The sequence below is a fragment of the Oncorhynchus gorbuscha genome, unplaced genomic scaffold (genome assembly GCF_021184085.1).
Source record: "Oncorhynchus gorbuscha isolate QuinsamMale2020 ecotype Even-year unplaced genomic scaffold, OgorEven_v1.0 Un_scaffold_2712, whole genome shotgun sequence".
NCBI classification, from domain to species: Eukaryota; Metazoa; Chordata; class Actinopteri; order Salmoniformes; family Salmonidae; genus Oncorhynchus; species Oncorhynchus gorbuscha.
The window spans coordinates 19,276-38,166 of NW_025747147.1; the positions used below are offsets into that span (position 1 = coordinate 19,276).

The following is an 18,891-nucleotide window of genomic DNA, read 5'->3' on the forward strand; positions in this document are numbered from 1 at the left end:
GGGAGGGATGGATGGAGGGAGAAGAGGAGGGAGGGATGGAGGGAGAAGTAGAGTGAGGGATGGATGGATGGATGGAGGGAGAGATGGATGGATGGAGGGAGAAGAGGAGGGAGGGATGGATGGATGGATGGATGGAGAAGAGGAGGGAGGGATGGAGGGAGGGAGAAGAGGAGGGAGGGGTGGAGGGAGAAGAGGAGGGAGGGGTGGAGGGAGAAGAGGAGGGATGGATGGATGGAGGGAGAGATGGATGGATGGAGGGAGAAGAGGAGGGAGGGATGGATGGAGGGAGAAGAGGAGGGAGGGATGGAGGGAGAAGTAGAGTGAGGGATGGATGGATGGATGGATGGAGGGAGAGATGGAGGGATGGAGGGAGAAGTAGAGTGAGGGATGGATGGATGGAGAAGAGAGGGGTGGAGGGAGAAGAGGAGGGAGGGGTGGAGGGAGAAGAGGAGGGAGGGATGGAGGGAGAAGAGGAGGGAGGGGTGGAGGGAGAAGAGGAGGGAGGGGTGGAGGGAGAAGAGGAGGGAGGGGTGGAGGGAGAAGAGGAGGGAGGGATGGAGGGAGAAGAGGAGGGAGGGATGGAGGGAGAAGAGGAGGGAGGGGTGGAGGGAGAAGAGAAGGGAGGGATGGAGGGAGAAGAGGATGGAGGAAGGAGTGGAGATAAGTGTGTATAAATTGTGGGAGCACTCTATCAGAAACATAGAAATCCTTAGAAATCTCCTCTCTCTCTCTGCTACTTCTTCCCTGCACAGCCTCCCGGTCGGAGGAGAGGAAGAGGGGGTTGGAGGAGGAGTTCTCTGTAAGGAGGGATGTTGTCTTTAGGCAACCTGTCCTCTCCCGTTCGCCCACTCAGACCAGTCCAGAGTCTTTAGCCATCTTGTAGAAGATTCCTCTCTTGGTGATGAGAGTGGCGGGAGAGTCAAACTCTGCCATCTCCCCTTTATCCAGGACCAGCACTCTGAAGGGAGGAGAGAGAGAGATGAGAGAGAAAGAGCAGGAGTGTGTGTTTTCATATATTACCTGGTGTAGTCCATGATAGTATTGAGTCAGTCTATATATTACCTGGTGTAGTCCATGATAGTATTGAGTCAGTCTATATATTACCTGGTGTAGTCCATGATAGCATTGAGTCAGTCTATATATTACCTGGTGTAGTCCATGATAGTATTGAGTCAGTCTATATATTACCTGGTGTAGTCCATGATAATATTGAGTCAGTGTATATATTACCTAGTGTAGTCCATGATAGTATTGAGTCAGTCTATATATTACCTGGTGTAGTCCATGATAGTATTGAGTCAGTCTATATATTACCTGGTGTAGTCCATGATAGTATTGAGTCAGTCTATATATTACCTGGTGTAGTCCATGATAGTATTGAGTCAGTCTATATATTACCTGGTGTAGTCCATGATAGTATTGAGTCAGTCTATATATTACCTGGTGTAGTCCATGATAGTATTGAGTCAGTCTATATATTACCTGGTGTAGTCCATGATAGCATTGAGTCAGTCTATATATTACCTGGTGTAGTCCATGATAGTATTGAGTCAGTCTATATATTACCTGGTGTAGTCCATGATAATATTGAGTCAGTGTATATATTACCTAGTGTAGTCCATGATAGTATTGAGTCAGTCTATATATTACCTGATGTAGTCCATGATAGTATTGAGTCAGTCTATATATTACCTGGTGTAGTCCATGATAGTATTGAGTCAGTCTATATATTACCTGGTGTAGTCCATGATAGTATTGAGTCAGTCTATATATTACCTGGTGTAGTCCATGATAGTATTGAGTCAGTCTATATATTACCTGGTGTAGTCCATGATAGTATTGAGTCAGTCTATATATTACCTGGTGTAGTCCATGATAGTATTGAGTCTGTGTGCGATGGTCAGGACAGTGCAGTCATCAAACTGGGTTCTGATGGTGGACTGGATCAGGTTGTCTGTCTCCAGGTCCACAGCAGCTGTGGCCTCATCCAGAACTAAGATCTTCGTCTTCCTCAGGAGGGCTCGGGCCAGACACACCAGCTGGCGCTGACCCAGACTGGAGAGAGATTATGTTAATGAGAGAGAGAGAGGTAAGAAAAGAGAAGGAGAGAGGAGAGGTAAGAAGAGGAGGAGAGAGGTAAGGAGAGAAGGAGAGAGGACAGAGGTAAGAAGAGGAGAGAGGTGAGGAGAGGAGGAGAGAGGTAAGAAGAGGAGGAGAGAGGTAAGAAGAGGAGGAGAGAGGTAAGAAGAGGAGGAGAGAGGTAAGAAGAGGAGGAGAGAGGTAAGAAGAGGAGGAGAGAGGTAAGAAGAGGAGGAGAGAGATAAGAAGAAGAGGAGAGAGGTAAGAAGAGGAGGAGAGAGGTAAGAAGAGGAGGAGAGAGGTAAGAAGAGGAGGAGAGAGGTAAGAAGAAGAGGAGAGAGGTAAGAAGAAGAGGAGAGAGGTAAGAAGAGGAGGAGAGAGGTAAGAAGAGGAGGAGAGAGGTAAGAAGAGGAGGAGAGAGGAGAGAGGTAAGAAGAGGAGGAGAGAGGTAAGAAGAGGAGGAGAGAGGTAAGAAGGAGGAGGAGAGAGGTGAGGAGAGGAGGAGAGAGGTAAGAAGAGGAGGAGAGAGGTAAGAAGAGGAGGAGAGAGGTAAGAAGAGGAGGAGAGAGGTAAGAAGAGGAGGAGAGAGGTAAGAAGAGGAGGAGAGAGGTAAGAAGAGGAGGAGAGAGAAGGGAGGAGAGAGGTAAGAAGAGGAGGAGAGAGGTAAGAAGAGGAGGAGAGAGGTAAGAAGAGGAGGAGAGAGGTAAGAAGAGGAGGAGAGAGGTAAGAAGAGGAGGAGAGAGGTAAGAAGAGGAGGAGAGAGGAGAGAGGTAAGAAGAGGAGGAGAGAGGTAAGAAGAGGAGGAGAGAGGTAAGAAGAGGAGGAGAGAGGTAAGAAGAGGAGGAGAGAGGTAAGAAGGAGGAGGAGAGAGGTAAGAAGAGGAGGAGAGAGGTAAGAAGAGGAGGAGAGAGGTAAGAAGAGGAGGAGAGAGGTAAGAAGAGGAGGAGAGAGGTAAGAAGAGGAGGAGAGAGGTAAGAAGAAGAGGAGAGAGGTAAGAAGAGGAGGAGAGAGATAAGAAGAAGAGGAGAGAGGTAAGAAGAGGAGGAGAGAGGTAAGAAGAGGAGGAGAGAGGTAAGAAGAGGAGGAGAGAGGTAAGAAGAGGAGGAGAGAGGTAAGAAGAGGAGGAGAGAGGTAAGAAGAGGAGGAGAGAGGTAAGAAGAGGAGGAGAGAGGTAAGAAGGAGGAGGAGAGAGGTAAGAAGAGGAGGAGAGAGGTAAGAAGAGGAGGAGAGAGGTAAGAAGAGGAGGAGAGAGATAAGAAGAAGAGGAGAGAGGTAAGAAGAAGAGGAGAGAGGTAAGAAGAGGAGGAGAGAGATAAGAAGAAGAGGAGAGAGGTAAGAAGAGGAGGAGAGAGGTAAGAAGAGGAGGAGAGAGGTAAGAAGAGGAGGAGAGAGGTAAGAAGAAGAGGAGAGAGGTAAGAAGAGGAGGAGAGAGGTAAGAAGAGGAGGAGAGAGGTAAGAAGAAGAGGAGAGAGGTAAGAAGAGGAGGAGAGAGGTAAGAAGAGGAGGAGAGAGGAGAGAGGTAAGAAGAGGAGGAGAGAGGTAAGAAGAGAAGGAGAGAGATAAGAAGAGAAGGAGAGAGGTACGAGAGAGCGAACCAGAAGCTGTGTGTGTATGTAATGCTATGTAGGCCTATGTATGGTGTATGTGGGCCTATGTATGATGTATGAGGTTACCTGAGGTTCTCTCCTCCCTCTGAACACTCGTGGTTGAGTTTGTCCGGCAGGCCCGACACAAAGCTCTTGAGATGGGAGAGCTCCAGGGCTCTCCACACCTCCTCATCAGAGTAGCCATCGAAGGGGTCCAGATTCATCCTCAGAGACCCAGAGAACAACACTGGGTCCTGGAGGGGGAGGGAGGAGGGGGGAGAGGGGGAGAGCCATGAGAGGGAGGAGGGGGGAGAGGGGGAGAGCCATGAGAGAGAAGGGGGAGAGAGGGAAGGGGGAGAGAGGGAAAGGAGGGAGAGGATAAATAAAGATATTTTAAATATAACATGTATGCAGAAGAGTGTGGGTCAGTTTGAGTGTGTCTGTATGGGCCGTGGGTCAGTTTGAGTGTGTCTGTATGGGCCGTGGGTCAGTGTGAGTGTGTCTGTATGGGCCGTGGGTGTGTGGGTCAGTGTGAGTGTGTCTGTATGGGCCGTGGGTGTGTGGGTCAGTCTGAGTGTGTCTGTATGGGCCGTGGGTGTGTGGGTCAGTCTGAGTGTGTCTGTATGGGCCGTGGGTGTGTGGGTCAGTTTGAGTGTGTCTGTATGGGCCGTGGGTGTGTGGGTCAGTGTGAGTGTGTCTGTATGGGCCGTGGGTGTGTGGGTCAGTCTGAGTGTGTCTGTATGGGCCGTGGGTGTGTGGGTCAGTCTGAGTGTGTCTGTATGGGCCGTGGGTGTGTGGGTCAGTTTGAGTGTGTCTGTATGGGCCGTGGGTGTGTGGGTCAGTTTGAGTGTGTCTGTATGGGCTGTGGGTGTGTGGGTCAGTGTGAGTGTGTCTGTATGGGCCGTGGGTGTGTGGGTCAGTTTGAGTGTGTCTGTATGGGCCGTGGGTGTGTGGGTCAGTCTGAGTGTGTCTGTATGGGCCGTGGGTGTGTGGGTCAGTCTGAGTGTGTCTGTATGGGCCGTGGGTGTGTGGGTCAGTCTGAGTGTGTCTGTATGGGCCTTGGGTGTGTGGGTCAGTCTGAGTGTGTCTGTATGGGCCGTGGGTGTGTGGGTCAGTCTGAGTGTGTCTGTATGGGCCGTGGGTGTGTGGGTCAGTCTGAGTGTGTCTGTATGGGCCGTGGGTGTGTGGGTCAGTCTGAGTGTGTCTGTATGGGCCTTGGGTGTGTGGGTCAGTCTGAGTGTGTCTGTATGGGCCGTGGGAGTGTGGGTCAGTCTGAGTGTGTCTGTATGGGCCGTGGGTGTGTGGGTCAGTCTGAGTGTGTCTGTATGGGCCGTGGGTGTGTGGGTCAGTCTGAGTGTGTCTGTATGGGCCGTGGGTGTGTGGGTCAGTTTGAGTGTGTCTGTATGGGCCGTGGGTGTGTACCTGTGGTATGATGGTGATCCTGGAGCGGAGTTCATGGAGACCCAGCGTGGCGATGTTAACTCCATCGATATGAATCTCTCCCTCACACGCCTCGATGATGCGGAACAATCCTAGAGTCAGAGAGGACTTCCCTGCTCCTGTACGACCTACTATACCCACCTGGAACAACAACAACAACAACAACAGTCACTACCCTGCTCCTGTACGACCTACTATACCCACCTGGAATAACAACAACAGTCACTACCCTGCTCCTGTACGACCTACTATACCCACCTGGAACAACAACAACAACAGTCACTACCCTGCTCCTGTACGACCTACTATACCCACCTGGAACAACGACAACAGTCACTACCCTGCTCCTGTATGACCTACTATACCCACCTGGAATAACAACAACAGTCACTACCCTGCTCCTGTACGACCTACTATACCCACCTGGAATAACAACAAAAACAACAGTCACTACCCTGCTCCTGTACGACCTACTATACCCACCTGGAATAACAACAAAAACAACAGTCACTACCCTGCTCCTGTACGACCTACTATACCCACCTGGAATAACAACAACAGTCACTACCCTGCTCCTGTACGACCTACTATACCCACCTGGAACAACAACAACAACAGTCACTACCCTGCTCCTGTACGACCTACTATACCCACCTGGAACAACGACAACAGTCACTACCCTGCTCCTGTATGACCTACTATACCCACCTGGAATAACAACAACAGTCACTACCCTGCTCCTGTACGACCTACTATACCCACCTGGAATAACAACATAAACAACAGTCACTACCCTGCTCCTGTACGACCTACTATACCCACCTGGAACAACGACAACAGTCACTACCCTGCTCCTGTATGACCTACTATACCCACCTGGAATAACGACAACAGTCACTACCCTGCTCCTGTACGACCTACTATAACCACCTGGAATAACAACAACAACAACAGTCACTACCCTGCTCCTGTACGACCTACTATACCCACCTGGAATAACAACAACAACAACAGTCACTACCCTGCTCCTGTACGACCTACTATACCCACCTGGAATAACAACAGTCACTACCCTGCTCCTGTACGACCTACTATACCCACCTGGAATAACAACAGTCACTACCCTGCTCCTGTACGACCTACTATACCCACCTGGAATAACAACAGTCACTACCCTGCTCCTGTACGACCTACTATAACCACCTGGAATAACAACAACAACAACAGTCACTACCCTGCTCCTGTACGACCTACTATACCCACCTGGAATAACAACAACAACAGTCACTACCCTGCTCCTGTACGACCTACTATACCCACCTGGAATAACAACAACAACAACAGTCACTACCCTGCTCCTGTACGACCTACTATACCCACCTGGAATAACAACAACAACAACAGTCACTACCCTGCTCCTGTACGACCTACTATACCCACCTGGAATAACAACAGTCACTACCCTGCTCCTGTACGACCTACTATACCCACCTGGAATAACAACAGTCACTACCCTGCTCCTGTACGACCTACTATACCCACCTGGAACAACAACAACAGTCACTACCCTGCTCCTGTACGACCTACTATACCCACCTGGAATAACAACAACAGTCACTACCCTGCTCCTGTACGACCTACTATACCCACCTGGAACAACAACAACAACAACAGTCACTACCCTGCTTCTGTACGACCTACTATACCCACCTGGAATAACAACAACAGTCACTACCCTGCTCCTGTACGACCTACTATACCCACCTGGAACAACAACAACAGTCACTACCCTGCTCCTGTACGACCTACTATACCCACCTGGAACAACAACAATAGTCACTTCCCTGCTCCTGTACGACCTACTATACCCACCTGGAACAACAACAACAGTCACTACCCTGCTCCTGTACGACCTACTATACCCACCTGGAATAACAACAACAGTCACTACCCTGCTCCTGTACGACCTACTATACCCACCTGGAATAACAACAGTCACTACCCTGCTCCTGTACGACCTACTATACCCACCTGGAACAACAACAACAGTCACTACCCTGCTCCTGTACGACCTACTATACCCACCTGGAATAACAACAACAGTCACTACCCTGCTCCTGTACGACCTACTATACCCACCTGGAATAACAACAGTCACTACCCTGCTCCTGTACGACCTACTATACCCACCTGGAATAACAACAGTCACTACCCTGCTCCTGTACGACCTACTATACCCACCTGGAATAACAACAACAGTCACTACCCTGCTCCTGTACGACCTACTATACCCACCTGGAATAACAACAACAGTCACTACCCTGCTCCTGTAGGACCTACTATACCCACCTGGAATAACAACAGTCACTACCCTGCTCCTGTACGACCTACTATACCCACCTGGAACAACAACAACAACAACAGTCACTACCCTGCTCCTGTACGACCTACTATACCCACCTGGAACAACAACAACAACAGTCACTACCCTGCTCCTGTACGACCTACTATACCCACCTGGAATAACAACAACAACAACAGTCACTACCCTGCTTCTGTACGACCTACTATACCCACCTGGAACAACAACAACAACAGTCACTACCCTGCTCCTGTACGACCTACTATACCCACCTGGAATAACAACAACAACAACAGTCACTACCCTGCTCCTGTACGACCTACTATACCCACCTGGAACAACAACAACAACAGTCACTACCCTGCTCCTGTACGACCTACTATACCCACCTGGAATAACAACAACAACAACAACAACAACAGTCACTACCCTGCTCCTGTACGACCTACTATACCCACCTGGTACAACAACAACAACAGTCACTACCCTGCTCCTGTACGACCTACTATACCCACCTGGAATAACAATAACAACAGTCACTACCCTGCTCCTGTACGACCTACTATACCCACCTGGAACAACGACAACAACAGTCACTACCCTGCTCCTGTACGACCTACTATACCCACCTGGAATAACAACAACAACAGTCACTACCCTGCTCCTGTACGACCTACTATACCCACCTGGAATAACAACAACAACAGTCACTACCCTGCTCCTGTACGACCTACTATACCCACCTGGAATAACAATAACAACATTCACTACCCTGCTCCTGTACGACCTACTATACCCACCTGGAATAACAACAACAACAACAGTCACTACCCTGCTCCTGTACGACCTACTATACCCACCTGGAATAACAACAGTCACTACCCTGCTCCTGTACGACCTACTATACCCACCTGGAATAACAACAGTCACTACCCTGCTCCTGTACGACCTACTATACCCACCTGGAACAACAACAACAGTCACTACCCTGCTCCTGTACGACCTACTATACCCACCTGGAATAACAACAACAGTCACTACCCTGCTCCTGTACGACCTACTATACCCACCTGGAATAACAACAAAAACAACAGTCACTACCCTGCTCCTGTACGACCTACTATACCCACCTGGAATAACAACAACAGTCACTACCCTGCTCCTGTACGACCTACTATACCCACCTGGAACAACAACAACAACAGTCACTACCCTGCTCCTGTACGACCTACTATACCCACCTGGAACAACGACAACAGTCACTACCCTGCTCCTGTATGACCTACTATACCCACCTGGAATAACAACAACAGTCACTACCCTGCTCCTGTACGACCTACTATACCCACCTGGAATAACAACAACAGTCACTACCCTGCTCCTGTACGACCTACTATACCCACCTGGAACAACGACAACAGTCACTACCCTGCTCCTGTATGACCTACTATACCCACCTGGAATAACGACAACAGTCACTACCCTGCTCCTGTACGACCTACTATAACCACCTGGAATAACAACAACAACAACAGTCACTACCCTGCTCCTGTACGACCTACTATACCCACCTGGAATAACAACAACAACAACAGTCACTACCCTGCTCCTGTACGACCTACTATACCCACCTGGAATAACAACAGTCACTACCCTGCTCCTGTACGACCTACTATACCCACCTGGAATAACAACAGTCACTACCCTGCTCCTGTACGACCTACTATACCCACCTGGAATAACAACAGTCACTACCCTGCTCCTGTACGACCTACTATAACCACCTGGAATAACAACAACAACAACAGTCACTACCCTGCTCCTGTACGACCTACTATACCCACCTGGAATAACAAGAACAACAGTCACTACCCTGCTCCTGTACGACCTACTATACCCACCTGGAATAACAACAACAACAACAGTCACTACCCTGCTCCTGTACGACCTACTATACCCACCTGGAATAACAACAACAACAACAGTCACTACCCTGCTCCTGTACGACCTACTATACCCACCTGGAATAACAACAGTCACTACCCTGCTCCTGTACGACCTACTATACCCACCTGGAATAACAACAGTCACTACCCTGCTCCTGTACGACCTACTATACCCACCTGGAACAACAACAACAGTCACTACCCTGCTCCTGTACGACCTACTATACCCACCTGGAATAACAACAACAGTCACTACCCTGCTCCTGTACGACCTACTATACCCACCTGGAATAACAACAACAGTCACTACCCTGCTCCTGTACGACCTACTATACCCACCTGGAACAACAACAACAACAACAGTCACTACCCTGCTTCTGTACGACCTACTATACCCACCTGGAATAACAACAACAGTCACTACCCTGCTCCTGTACGACCTACTATACCCACCTGGAACAACAACAACAGTCACTACCCTGCTCCTGTACGACCTACTATACCCACCTGGAACAACAACAATAGTCACTTCCCTGCTCCTGTACGACCTACTATACCCACCTGGAACAACAACAACAGTCACTACCCTGCTCCTGTACGACCTACTATACCCACCTGGAATAACAACAACAGTCACTACCCTGCTCCTGTACGACCTACTATACCCACCTGGAATAACAACAGTCACTACCCTGCTCCTGTACGACCTACTATACCCACCTGGAACAACAACAACAGTCACTACCCTGCTCCTGTACGACCTACTATACCCACCTGGAATAACAACAACAGTCACTACCCTGCTCCTGTACGACCTACTATACCCACCTGGAATAACAACAACAGTCACTACCCTGCTCCTGTACGACCTACTATACCCACCTGGAACAACAACAACAACAACAGTCACTACCCTGCTCCTGTACGACCTACTATACCCACCTGGAACAACAACAACAACAGTCACTACCCTGCTCCTGTACGACCTACTATACCCACCTGGAATAACAACAACAACAACAGTCACTACCCTGCTTCTGTACGACCTACTATACCCACCTGGAACAACAACAACAACAGTCACTACCCTGCTCCTGTACGACCTACTATACCCACCTGGAATAACAACAACAACAACAGTCACTACCCTGCTCCTGTACGACCTACTATACCCACCTGGTACAACAACAACAACAGTCACTACCCTGCTCCTGTACGACCTACTATACCCACCTGGAATAACAATAACAACAGTCACTACCCTGCTCCTGTACGACCTACTATACCCACCTGGAACAACGACAACAACAGTCACTACCCTGCTCCTGTACGACCTACTATACCCACCTGGAATAACAACAACAACAGTCACTACCCTGCTCCTGTACGACCTACTATACCCACCTGGAATAACAACAACAACAGTCACTACCCTGCTCCTGTACGACCTACTATACCCACCTGGAATAACAATAACAACAGTCACTACCCTGCTCCTGTACGACCTACTATACCCACCTGGAATAACAACAACAACAACAGTCACTACCCTGCTCCTGTACGACCTACTATACCCACCTGGAATAACAACAGTCACTACCCTGCTCCTGTACGACCTACTATACCCACCTGGAATAACAACAGTCACTACCCTGCTCCTGTACGACCTACTATACCCACCTGGAATAACAACAACAACAGTCACTACCCTGCTCCTGTACGACCTACTATACCCACCTGGAATAACAACAACAGTCACTACCCTGCTCTTGTACGACCTACTATACCCACCTGGAACAACGACAACAACAGTCACTACCCTGCTCCTGTACGACCTACTATACCCACCTGGAATAACAACAACAACAGTCACTACCCTGCTCCTGTACGACCTACTATACCCACCTGGAATAACAACAACAACAACAGTCACTACCCTGCTCCTGTACGACCTACTATAACCACCTGGAATAACAACAACAACAGTCACTACCCTGCTCCTGTACGACCTACTATACCCACCTGGAATAACAACAACAACAGTCACTACCCTGCTCCTGTACGACCTACTATACCCACCTGGAATAACAATAACAACAGTCACTACCCTGCTCGTACGACCTACTATACCCACCTGGAATAACAACAACAACAACAGTCACTACCCTGCTCCTGTACGACCTACTATACCCACCTGGAATAACAACAACAGTTACTATCCTGCTCCTGTACGACCTACTATACCCACCTGGAATAACAACAACAACAGTCACTACCCTGCTCCTGTACGACCTACTATACCCATCTGGAATAACAATAACAACAGTCACTACCCTGCTCCTGTACGACCTACTATACCCACCTGGAATAACAACAGTCACTACCCTGCTCCTGTACGACCTACTATACCCACCTGGAATAACAACAGTCACTACCCTGCTCCTGTACGACCTACTATACCCACCTGGAACAACAACAACAGTCACTACCCTGCTCCTGTACGACCTACTATACCCACCTGGAATAACAACAACAGTCACTACCCTGCTCCTGTACGACCTACTATACCCACCTGGAATAACAACAAAAACAACAGTCACTACCCTGCTCCTGTACGACCTACTATACCCACCTGGAATAACAACAACAGTCACTACCCTGCTCCTGTACGACCTACTATACCCACCTGGAACAACAACAACAACAGTCACTACCCTGCTCCTGTACGACCTACTATACCCACCTGGAACAACGACAACAGTCACTACCCTGCTCCTGTATGACCTACTATACCCACCTGGAATAACAACAACAGTCACTACCCTGCTCCTGTACGACCTACTATACCCACCTGGAATAACAACAACAGTCACTACCCTGCTCCTGTACGACCTACTATACCCACCTGGAACAACGACAACAGTCACTACCCTGCTCCTGTATGACCTACTATACCCACCTGGAATAACGACAACAGTCACTACCCTGCTCCTGTACGACCTACTATAACCACCTGGAATAACAACAACAACAACAGTCACTACCCTGCTCCTGTACGACCTACTATACCCACCTGGAATAACAACAACAACAACAGTCACTACCCTGCTCCTGTACGACCTACTATACCCACCTGGAATAACAACAGTCACTACCCTGCTCCTGTACGACCTACTATACCCACCTGGAATAACAACAGTCACTACCCTGCTCCTGTACGACCTACTATACCCACCTGGAATAACAACAGTCACTACCCTGCTCCTGTACGACCTACTATAACCACCTGGAATAACAACAACAACAACAGTCACTACCCTGCTCCTGTACGACCTACTATACCCACCTGGAATAACAAGAACAACAGTCACTACCCTGCTCCTGTACGACCTACTATACCCACCTGGAATAACAACAACAACAACAGTCACTACCCTGCTCCTGTACGACCTACTATACCCACCTGGAATAACAACAACAACAACAGTCACTACCCTGCTCCTGTACGACCTACTATACCCACCTGGAATAACAACAGTCACTACCCTGCTCCTGTACGACCTACTATACCCACCTGGAATAACAACAGTCACTACCCTGCTCCTGTACGACCTACTATACCCACCTGGAACAACAACAACAGTCACTACCCTGCTCCTGTACGACCTACTATACCCACCTGGAATAACAACAACAGTCACTACCCTGCTCCTGTACGACCTACTATACCCACCTGGAATAACAACAACAGTCACTACCCTGCTCCTGTACGACCTACTATACCCACCTGGAACAACAACAACAACAACAGTCACTACCCTGCTTCTGTACGACCTACTATACCCACCTGGAATAACAACAACAGTCACTACCCTGCTCCTGTACGACCTACTATACCCACCTGGAACAACAACAACAGTCACTACCCTGCTCCTGTACGACCTACTATACCCACCTGGAACAACAACAATAGTCACTTCCCTGCTCCTGTACGACCTACTATACCCACCTGGAACAACAACAACAGTCACTACCCTGCTCCTGTACGACCTACTATACCCACCTGGAATAACAACAACAGTCACTACCCTGCTCCTGTACGACCTACTATACCCACCTGGAATAACAACAGTCACTACCCTGCTCCTGTACGACCTACTATACCCACCTGGAACAACAACAACAGTCACTACCCTGCTCCTGTACGACCTACTATACCCACCTGGAATAACAACAACAGTCACTACCCTGCTCCTGTACGACCTACTATACCCACCTGGAATAACAACAACAGTCACTACCCTGCTCCTGTACGACCTACTATACCCACCTGGAATAACAACAGTCACTACCCTGCTCCTGTACGACCTACTATACCCACCTGGAACAACAACAACAACAACAGTCACTACCCTGCTCCTGTACGACCTACTATACCCACCTGGAACAACAACAACAACAGTCACTACCCTGCTCCTGTACGACCTACTATACCCACCTGGAATAACAACAACAACAACAGTCACTACCCTGCTTCTGTACGACCTACTATACCCACCTGGAACAACAACAACAACAGTCACTACCCTGCTCCTGTACGACCTACTATACCCACCTGGAATAACAACAACAACAACAGTCACTACCCTGCTCCTGTACGACCTACTATACCCACCTGGAACAACAACAACAACAGTCACTACCCTGCTCCTGTACGACCTACTATACCCACCTGGAATAACAACAACAACAACAACAACAACAGTCACTACCCTGCTCCTGTACGACCTACTATACCCACCTGGTACAACAACAACAACAGTCACTACCCTGCTCCTGTACGACCTACTATACCCACCTGGAATAACAATAACAACAGTCACTACCCTGCTCCTGTACGACCTACTATACCCACCTGGAACAACGACAACAACAGTCACTACCCTGCTCCTGTACGACCTACTATACCCACCTGGAATAACAACAACAACAGTCACTACCCTGCTCCTGTACGACCTACTATACCCACCTGGAATAACAACAACAACAGTCACTACCCTGCTCCTGTACGACCTACTATACCCACCTGGAATAACAATAACAACAGTCACTACCCTGCTCCTGTACGACCTACTATACCCACCTGGAATAACAACAACAACAACAGTCACTACCCTGCTCCTGTACGACCTACTATACCCACCTGGAATAACAACAGTCACTACCCTGCTCCTGTACGACCTACTATACCCACCTGGAATAACAACAGTCACTACCCTGCTCCTGTACGACCTACTATACCCACCTGGAACAACAACAACAGTCACTACCCTGCTCCTGTACGACCTACTATACCCACCTGGAATAACAATAACACCAGTCACTACCCTGCTCCTGTACGACCTACTATACCCACCTGGAATAACAACAACAACAGTCACTACCCTGCTCCTGTACGACCTACTATACCCACCTGGAATAACAACAACAACAGTCACTACCCTGCTCCTGTACGACCTACTATACCCACCTGGAATAACAACAACAACAACAGTCACTACCCTGCTCCTAATCCCCCTACTATAACCACCTGGAATAACCCAACAACAGTCACTAAACCCTGTCACGCAGCCTACTATACCCACCTGGAATAACAACAACAACAGTCACTACCTAATCCCCCGTCGACCTACTATACCCACCTGGAATAACAATAACAACAGTCACTACCCTGCTCACAGCCTAATACCCACCTGGAATAACAACAACAACAACAGTCACTACCCTGCTCCTGTACGACCTACTATACCCACCTGGAATAACAACAACAGTTACTATCCTGCTCCTGTCACCACTACGCCTACCCACCTGGAATAACAACAACAACAGTCACTACCCTGCTCCTGTACGACCTACTATACCCATCTGGAATAACAATAACAACAGTCACTACCCTGCTCCTGTAGCCCTACTATACCCACCTGGAATAACAATAACACCAGTCACTAGCTCCTAATACTATACCCACCTGGAATAACAATAACAACAGTCACTACCCTGCTCCTGTAATACTATACCCACCTGGAACAACAACAACAGTCACTACCCTGGTCCTGTGTCGACCTACTATACCCACCCTCCCTTTCACTCAGCCTAATCCCCCACCAGTCACGCAGCCTAATCCCCTGTCACACAGCCTAAACCCCTCCTGTCACGCAGCCTAATCCCCCTGTCACGCAGCCTAATCCTCCCGTCACACAGCCTAATCCCCTGTCACACAGCCTAATCCCCTGTCACTCAGCCTAATCCCCCGTCACACAGCCTAATCCCCCTGTCACGCAGCCTAATCCCCCGTCACGCAGCCTAATCCCCCCGTCACTCAGCCTAATCCCCCACCAGTCACGCAGCCTAAACCCCCGTCACTCAGCCTAATCCCCCACCAGTCACACAGCCTAATCCCCCGTCACCTCAGCCTAATCCCCCACCAGTCACGCAGCCTAATCCCCCACCAGTCACGCAGCCTAATCCCCTGTCACACAGCTCAGCCTAATCCCCCTGTCACGCATCCTAATCCCTCCTGTCACACAGGCCGTACCCTCCTGTCACACAGGCCGTACCCTCCTGTCACACAGCCCGTACCCTCCTGTCACACAGCCCGTACCCTCCTGTCACACAGCCCGTACCCTCCTGTCACACAGCCCGTACCCTCCTGTCACACAGCCCGTACCCTCCTGTCACACAGCCCGTACCCTCCTGTCACACAGCCCGTACCCTCCTGTCACACAGCCCGTACCCTCCTGTCACACAGCCCGTACCCTCCTGTCACACAGCCCGTACCCTCCTGTCACACAGCCCGTACCCTCCTGTCACACAGCCCGTGACCCTCCTGTCACACAGCCCGTGGTCCTCCTGTCACACAGCCCGTACCCTCCTGTCACACAGCCCGTTGCCTCCTGTCACACAGCCCGTACCCTCCTGTCACACAGCCCGCCTGCCTGTCACACAGCCCGTATATCCTGTCACACAGCCCGTACCCTCCCATCACACAGCCATACCACCTGTTCCACAGCCCGTACCCTCCTGTCACACAGCCCGTGTACCTCCTGTCACACAGCCCGTACCCTCCTGTCACACAGCCCGTACCCTCCTGTCACACAGCCCGGCCCTCCTGTCACACAGCCCGACCAGCTCCTGTCAAGGACAGCCCGTACCCTATGTCACACAGCCCGTACCCTCCTGACACAGCCCGACCCTCCTGTCACACAGCATATGTCCTGTCATACAGCCCGACCTGTCATACAGTCCGTATACCCCCCATCACATACCTTCTCTCCTCCGTGGATGGCTACGGTGATGTTACAGTATGCAGTTCCTGGTCCTATTTTCGCAGAGAAACCCCTGATGTCTATGTTGCCTGGACTGTGGGCCAGCCTGGAGGCAGAGACTCATTGGTCATGTCTCCAGTCCAGCTGACTGAAGGACAAACAGGCAGGTCATATGTTATTTTATAGCCATACACAGCAGAGTTCCCGTGTACAGACAGTCATTTTACCAGCTGACAAGGACAGTTCCCGTGATCATATGTTATTTTATAGTTCCCGACACAACTAAATAAATAAAATAACCATCATAACTGTTTTTTAGAAGTAGAAAGACCAGCTGACTGAAGGACAGTATGGCAGCTCATATGTTATTTTATAGAAAGACCAGCTGACTGAAGGACAGTATGGCAGGTCATATGTTATTTTATAGAAAGACCAGCTGACTGAAGGACAGTATGCAGATCATATGTTATTTTATAGAAAGACCAGCTGACTGAAGGACAGTATAGCAGATCATATGTTATTTTATAGAAGTAGAAAGACCAGCTGACTGAAGGACAGTATGGCAGATCATATGTTATTTTATAGAAAGACCAGCTGACTGAAGGACAGTATGGCAGCTCATATGTTATTTTATAGAAAGACCAGCTGACTGAAGGACAGTATGGCAGGTCATATGTTATTTTATAGAAGTAGAAAGACCAGCTGACTGAAGGACAGTATAGCAGATCATATGTTATTTTATAGAAAGACCAGCTGACTGAAGGACAGTATGGCAGCTCATATGTTATTTTATAGAAAGACCAGCTGACTGAAGGACAGTATGGCAGATCATATGTTATTTTATAGAAAGACCAGCTGACTGAAGGACAGTATGGCAGATCATATGTTATTTTATAGAAAGACCAGCTGACTGAAGGACAGTATGGCAGGTCATATGTTATTTTATAGAAAGACCAGCTGACTGAAGGACAGTATGGCAGGTCATATGTTATTTTATAGAAAGACCAGCTGACTGAAGGACAGTATGGCAGGTCATATGTTATTTTATAGAAAGACCAGCTGACTGAAGGACAGTATGGCAGGTCATATGTTATTTTATAGAAAGACCAGCTGACTGAAGGACAGTATGGCAGATCATATGTTATTTTATAGAAGTAGAAAGACCAGCTGACTGAAGGACAGTATGGCAGATCATATGTTATTTTATAGAAGTAGAAAGACCAGCTGACTGAAGGACAGTATGGCAGCTCATATGTTATTTTATAGAAGTAGAAAGACCAGCTGACTGAAGGACAGTATGGCAGGTCATATGTTATTTTATAGAAAGACCAGCTGACTGAAGGACAGTATGGCAGGTCATATGTTATTTTATAGAAAGACCAGCTGACTGAAGGACAGTATGGCAGCTCATATGTTATTTTATAGAAAGACCAGCTGACTGAAGGACAGTATGACAGCTCATATGTTATTTTATAGAAAGACCAGCTGACTGAAGGACAGTATGGCAGCTCATATGTTATTTTATAGAAGTAGAAAGACCAGCTGACTGAAGGACAGTATGGCAGATCATATGTTATTTTATAGAAAGACCAGCTGACTGAAGGACAGTATGGCAGCTCATATGTTATTTTATAGAAAGACCAGCTGACTGAAGGACAGTATGGCAGGTCATATGTTATTTTATAGAAAGACCAGCTGACTGAAGGACAGTATGGCAGCTCATATGTTATTTTATAGAAGTAGAAAGACCAGCTGACTGAAGGACAGTATGGCAGGTCATATGTTATTTTATAGAAAGACCAGCTGACTGAAGGACAGTATAGCAGATCATATGTTATTTTATAGAAAGACCAGCTGACTGAAGGACAGTATGGCAGCTCATATGTTATTTTATAGAAAGACCAGCTGACTGAAGGACAGTATGGCAGCTCATATGTTATTTTATAGAAAGACCAGCTGACTGAAGGACAGTATGGCAGGTCATGTTATTTTATAGAAAGACCAGCTGACTGAAGGACAGTATGGCAGCTCATATGTTATTTTATAGAAAGACCAGCTGACTGAAGGACAGTATGGCAGATCATATGTTATTTTATAGAAAGACCAGCTGACTGAAGGACAGTATGGCAGGTCATATGTTATTTTATAGAAAG

At 48.5% G+C, this 18,891-nt stretch overlaps 1 protein-coding gene across 1 annotated transcript in view; it reads right to left on the reverse strand.

Annotated features, from left to right (window-relative positions):
* Positions 1-684: 684 nt before the first annotated feature.
* The window catches only part of LOC124026381 (multidrug resistance-associated protein 1-like), a 41,145-nt gene continuing 22,938 nt past the window's right edge, over positions 685-18,891 (reverse strand). Inside the window, exons 9-13 of the mRNA XM_046339405.1 lie at positions 16,739-16,844; positions 5,088-5,246; positions 3,753-3,919; positions 1,861-2,055; positions 685-958 (exon numbers count right to left, since the gene is read on the reverse strand). Of these exons, the coding sequence (XP_046195361.1) occupies positions 850-958; positions 1,861-2,055; positions 3,753-3,919; positions 5,088-5,246; positions 16,739-16,844 (736 nt within the window). The 3' untranslated portion in view covers positions 685-849. The remainder of the gene's footprint in view (positions 959-1,860; positions 2,056-3,752; positions 3,920-5,087; positions 5,247-16,738; positions 16,845-18,891) is intronic.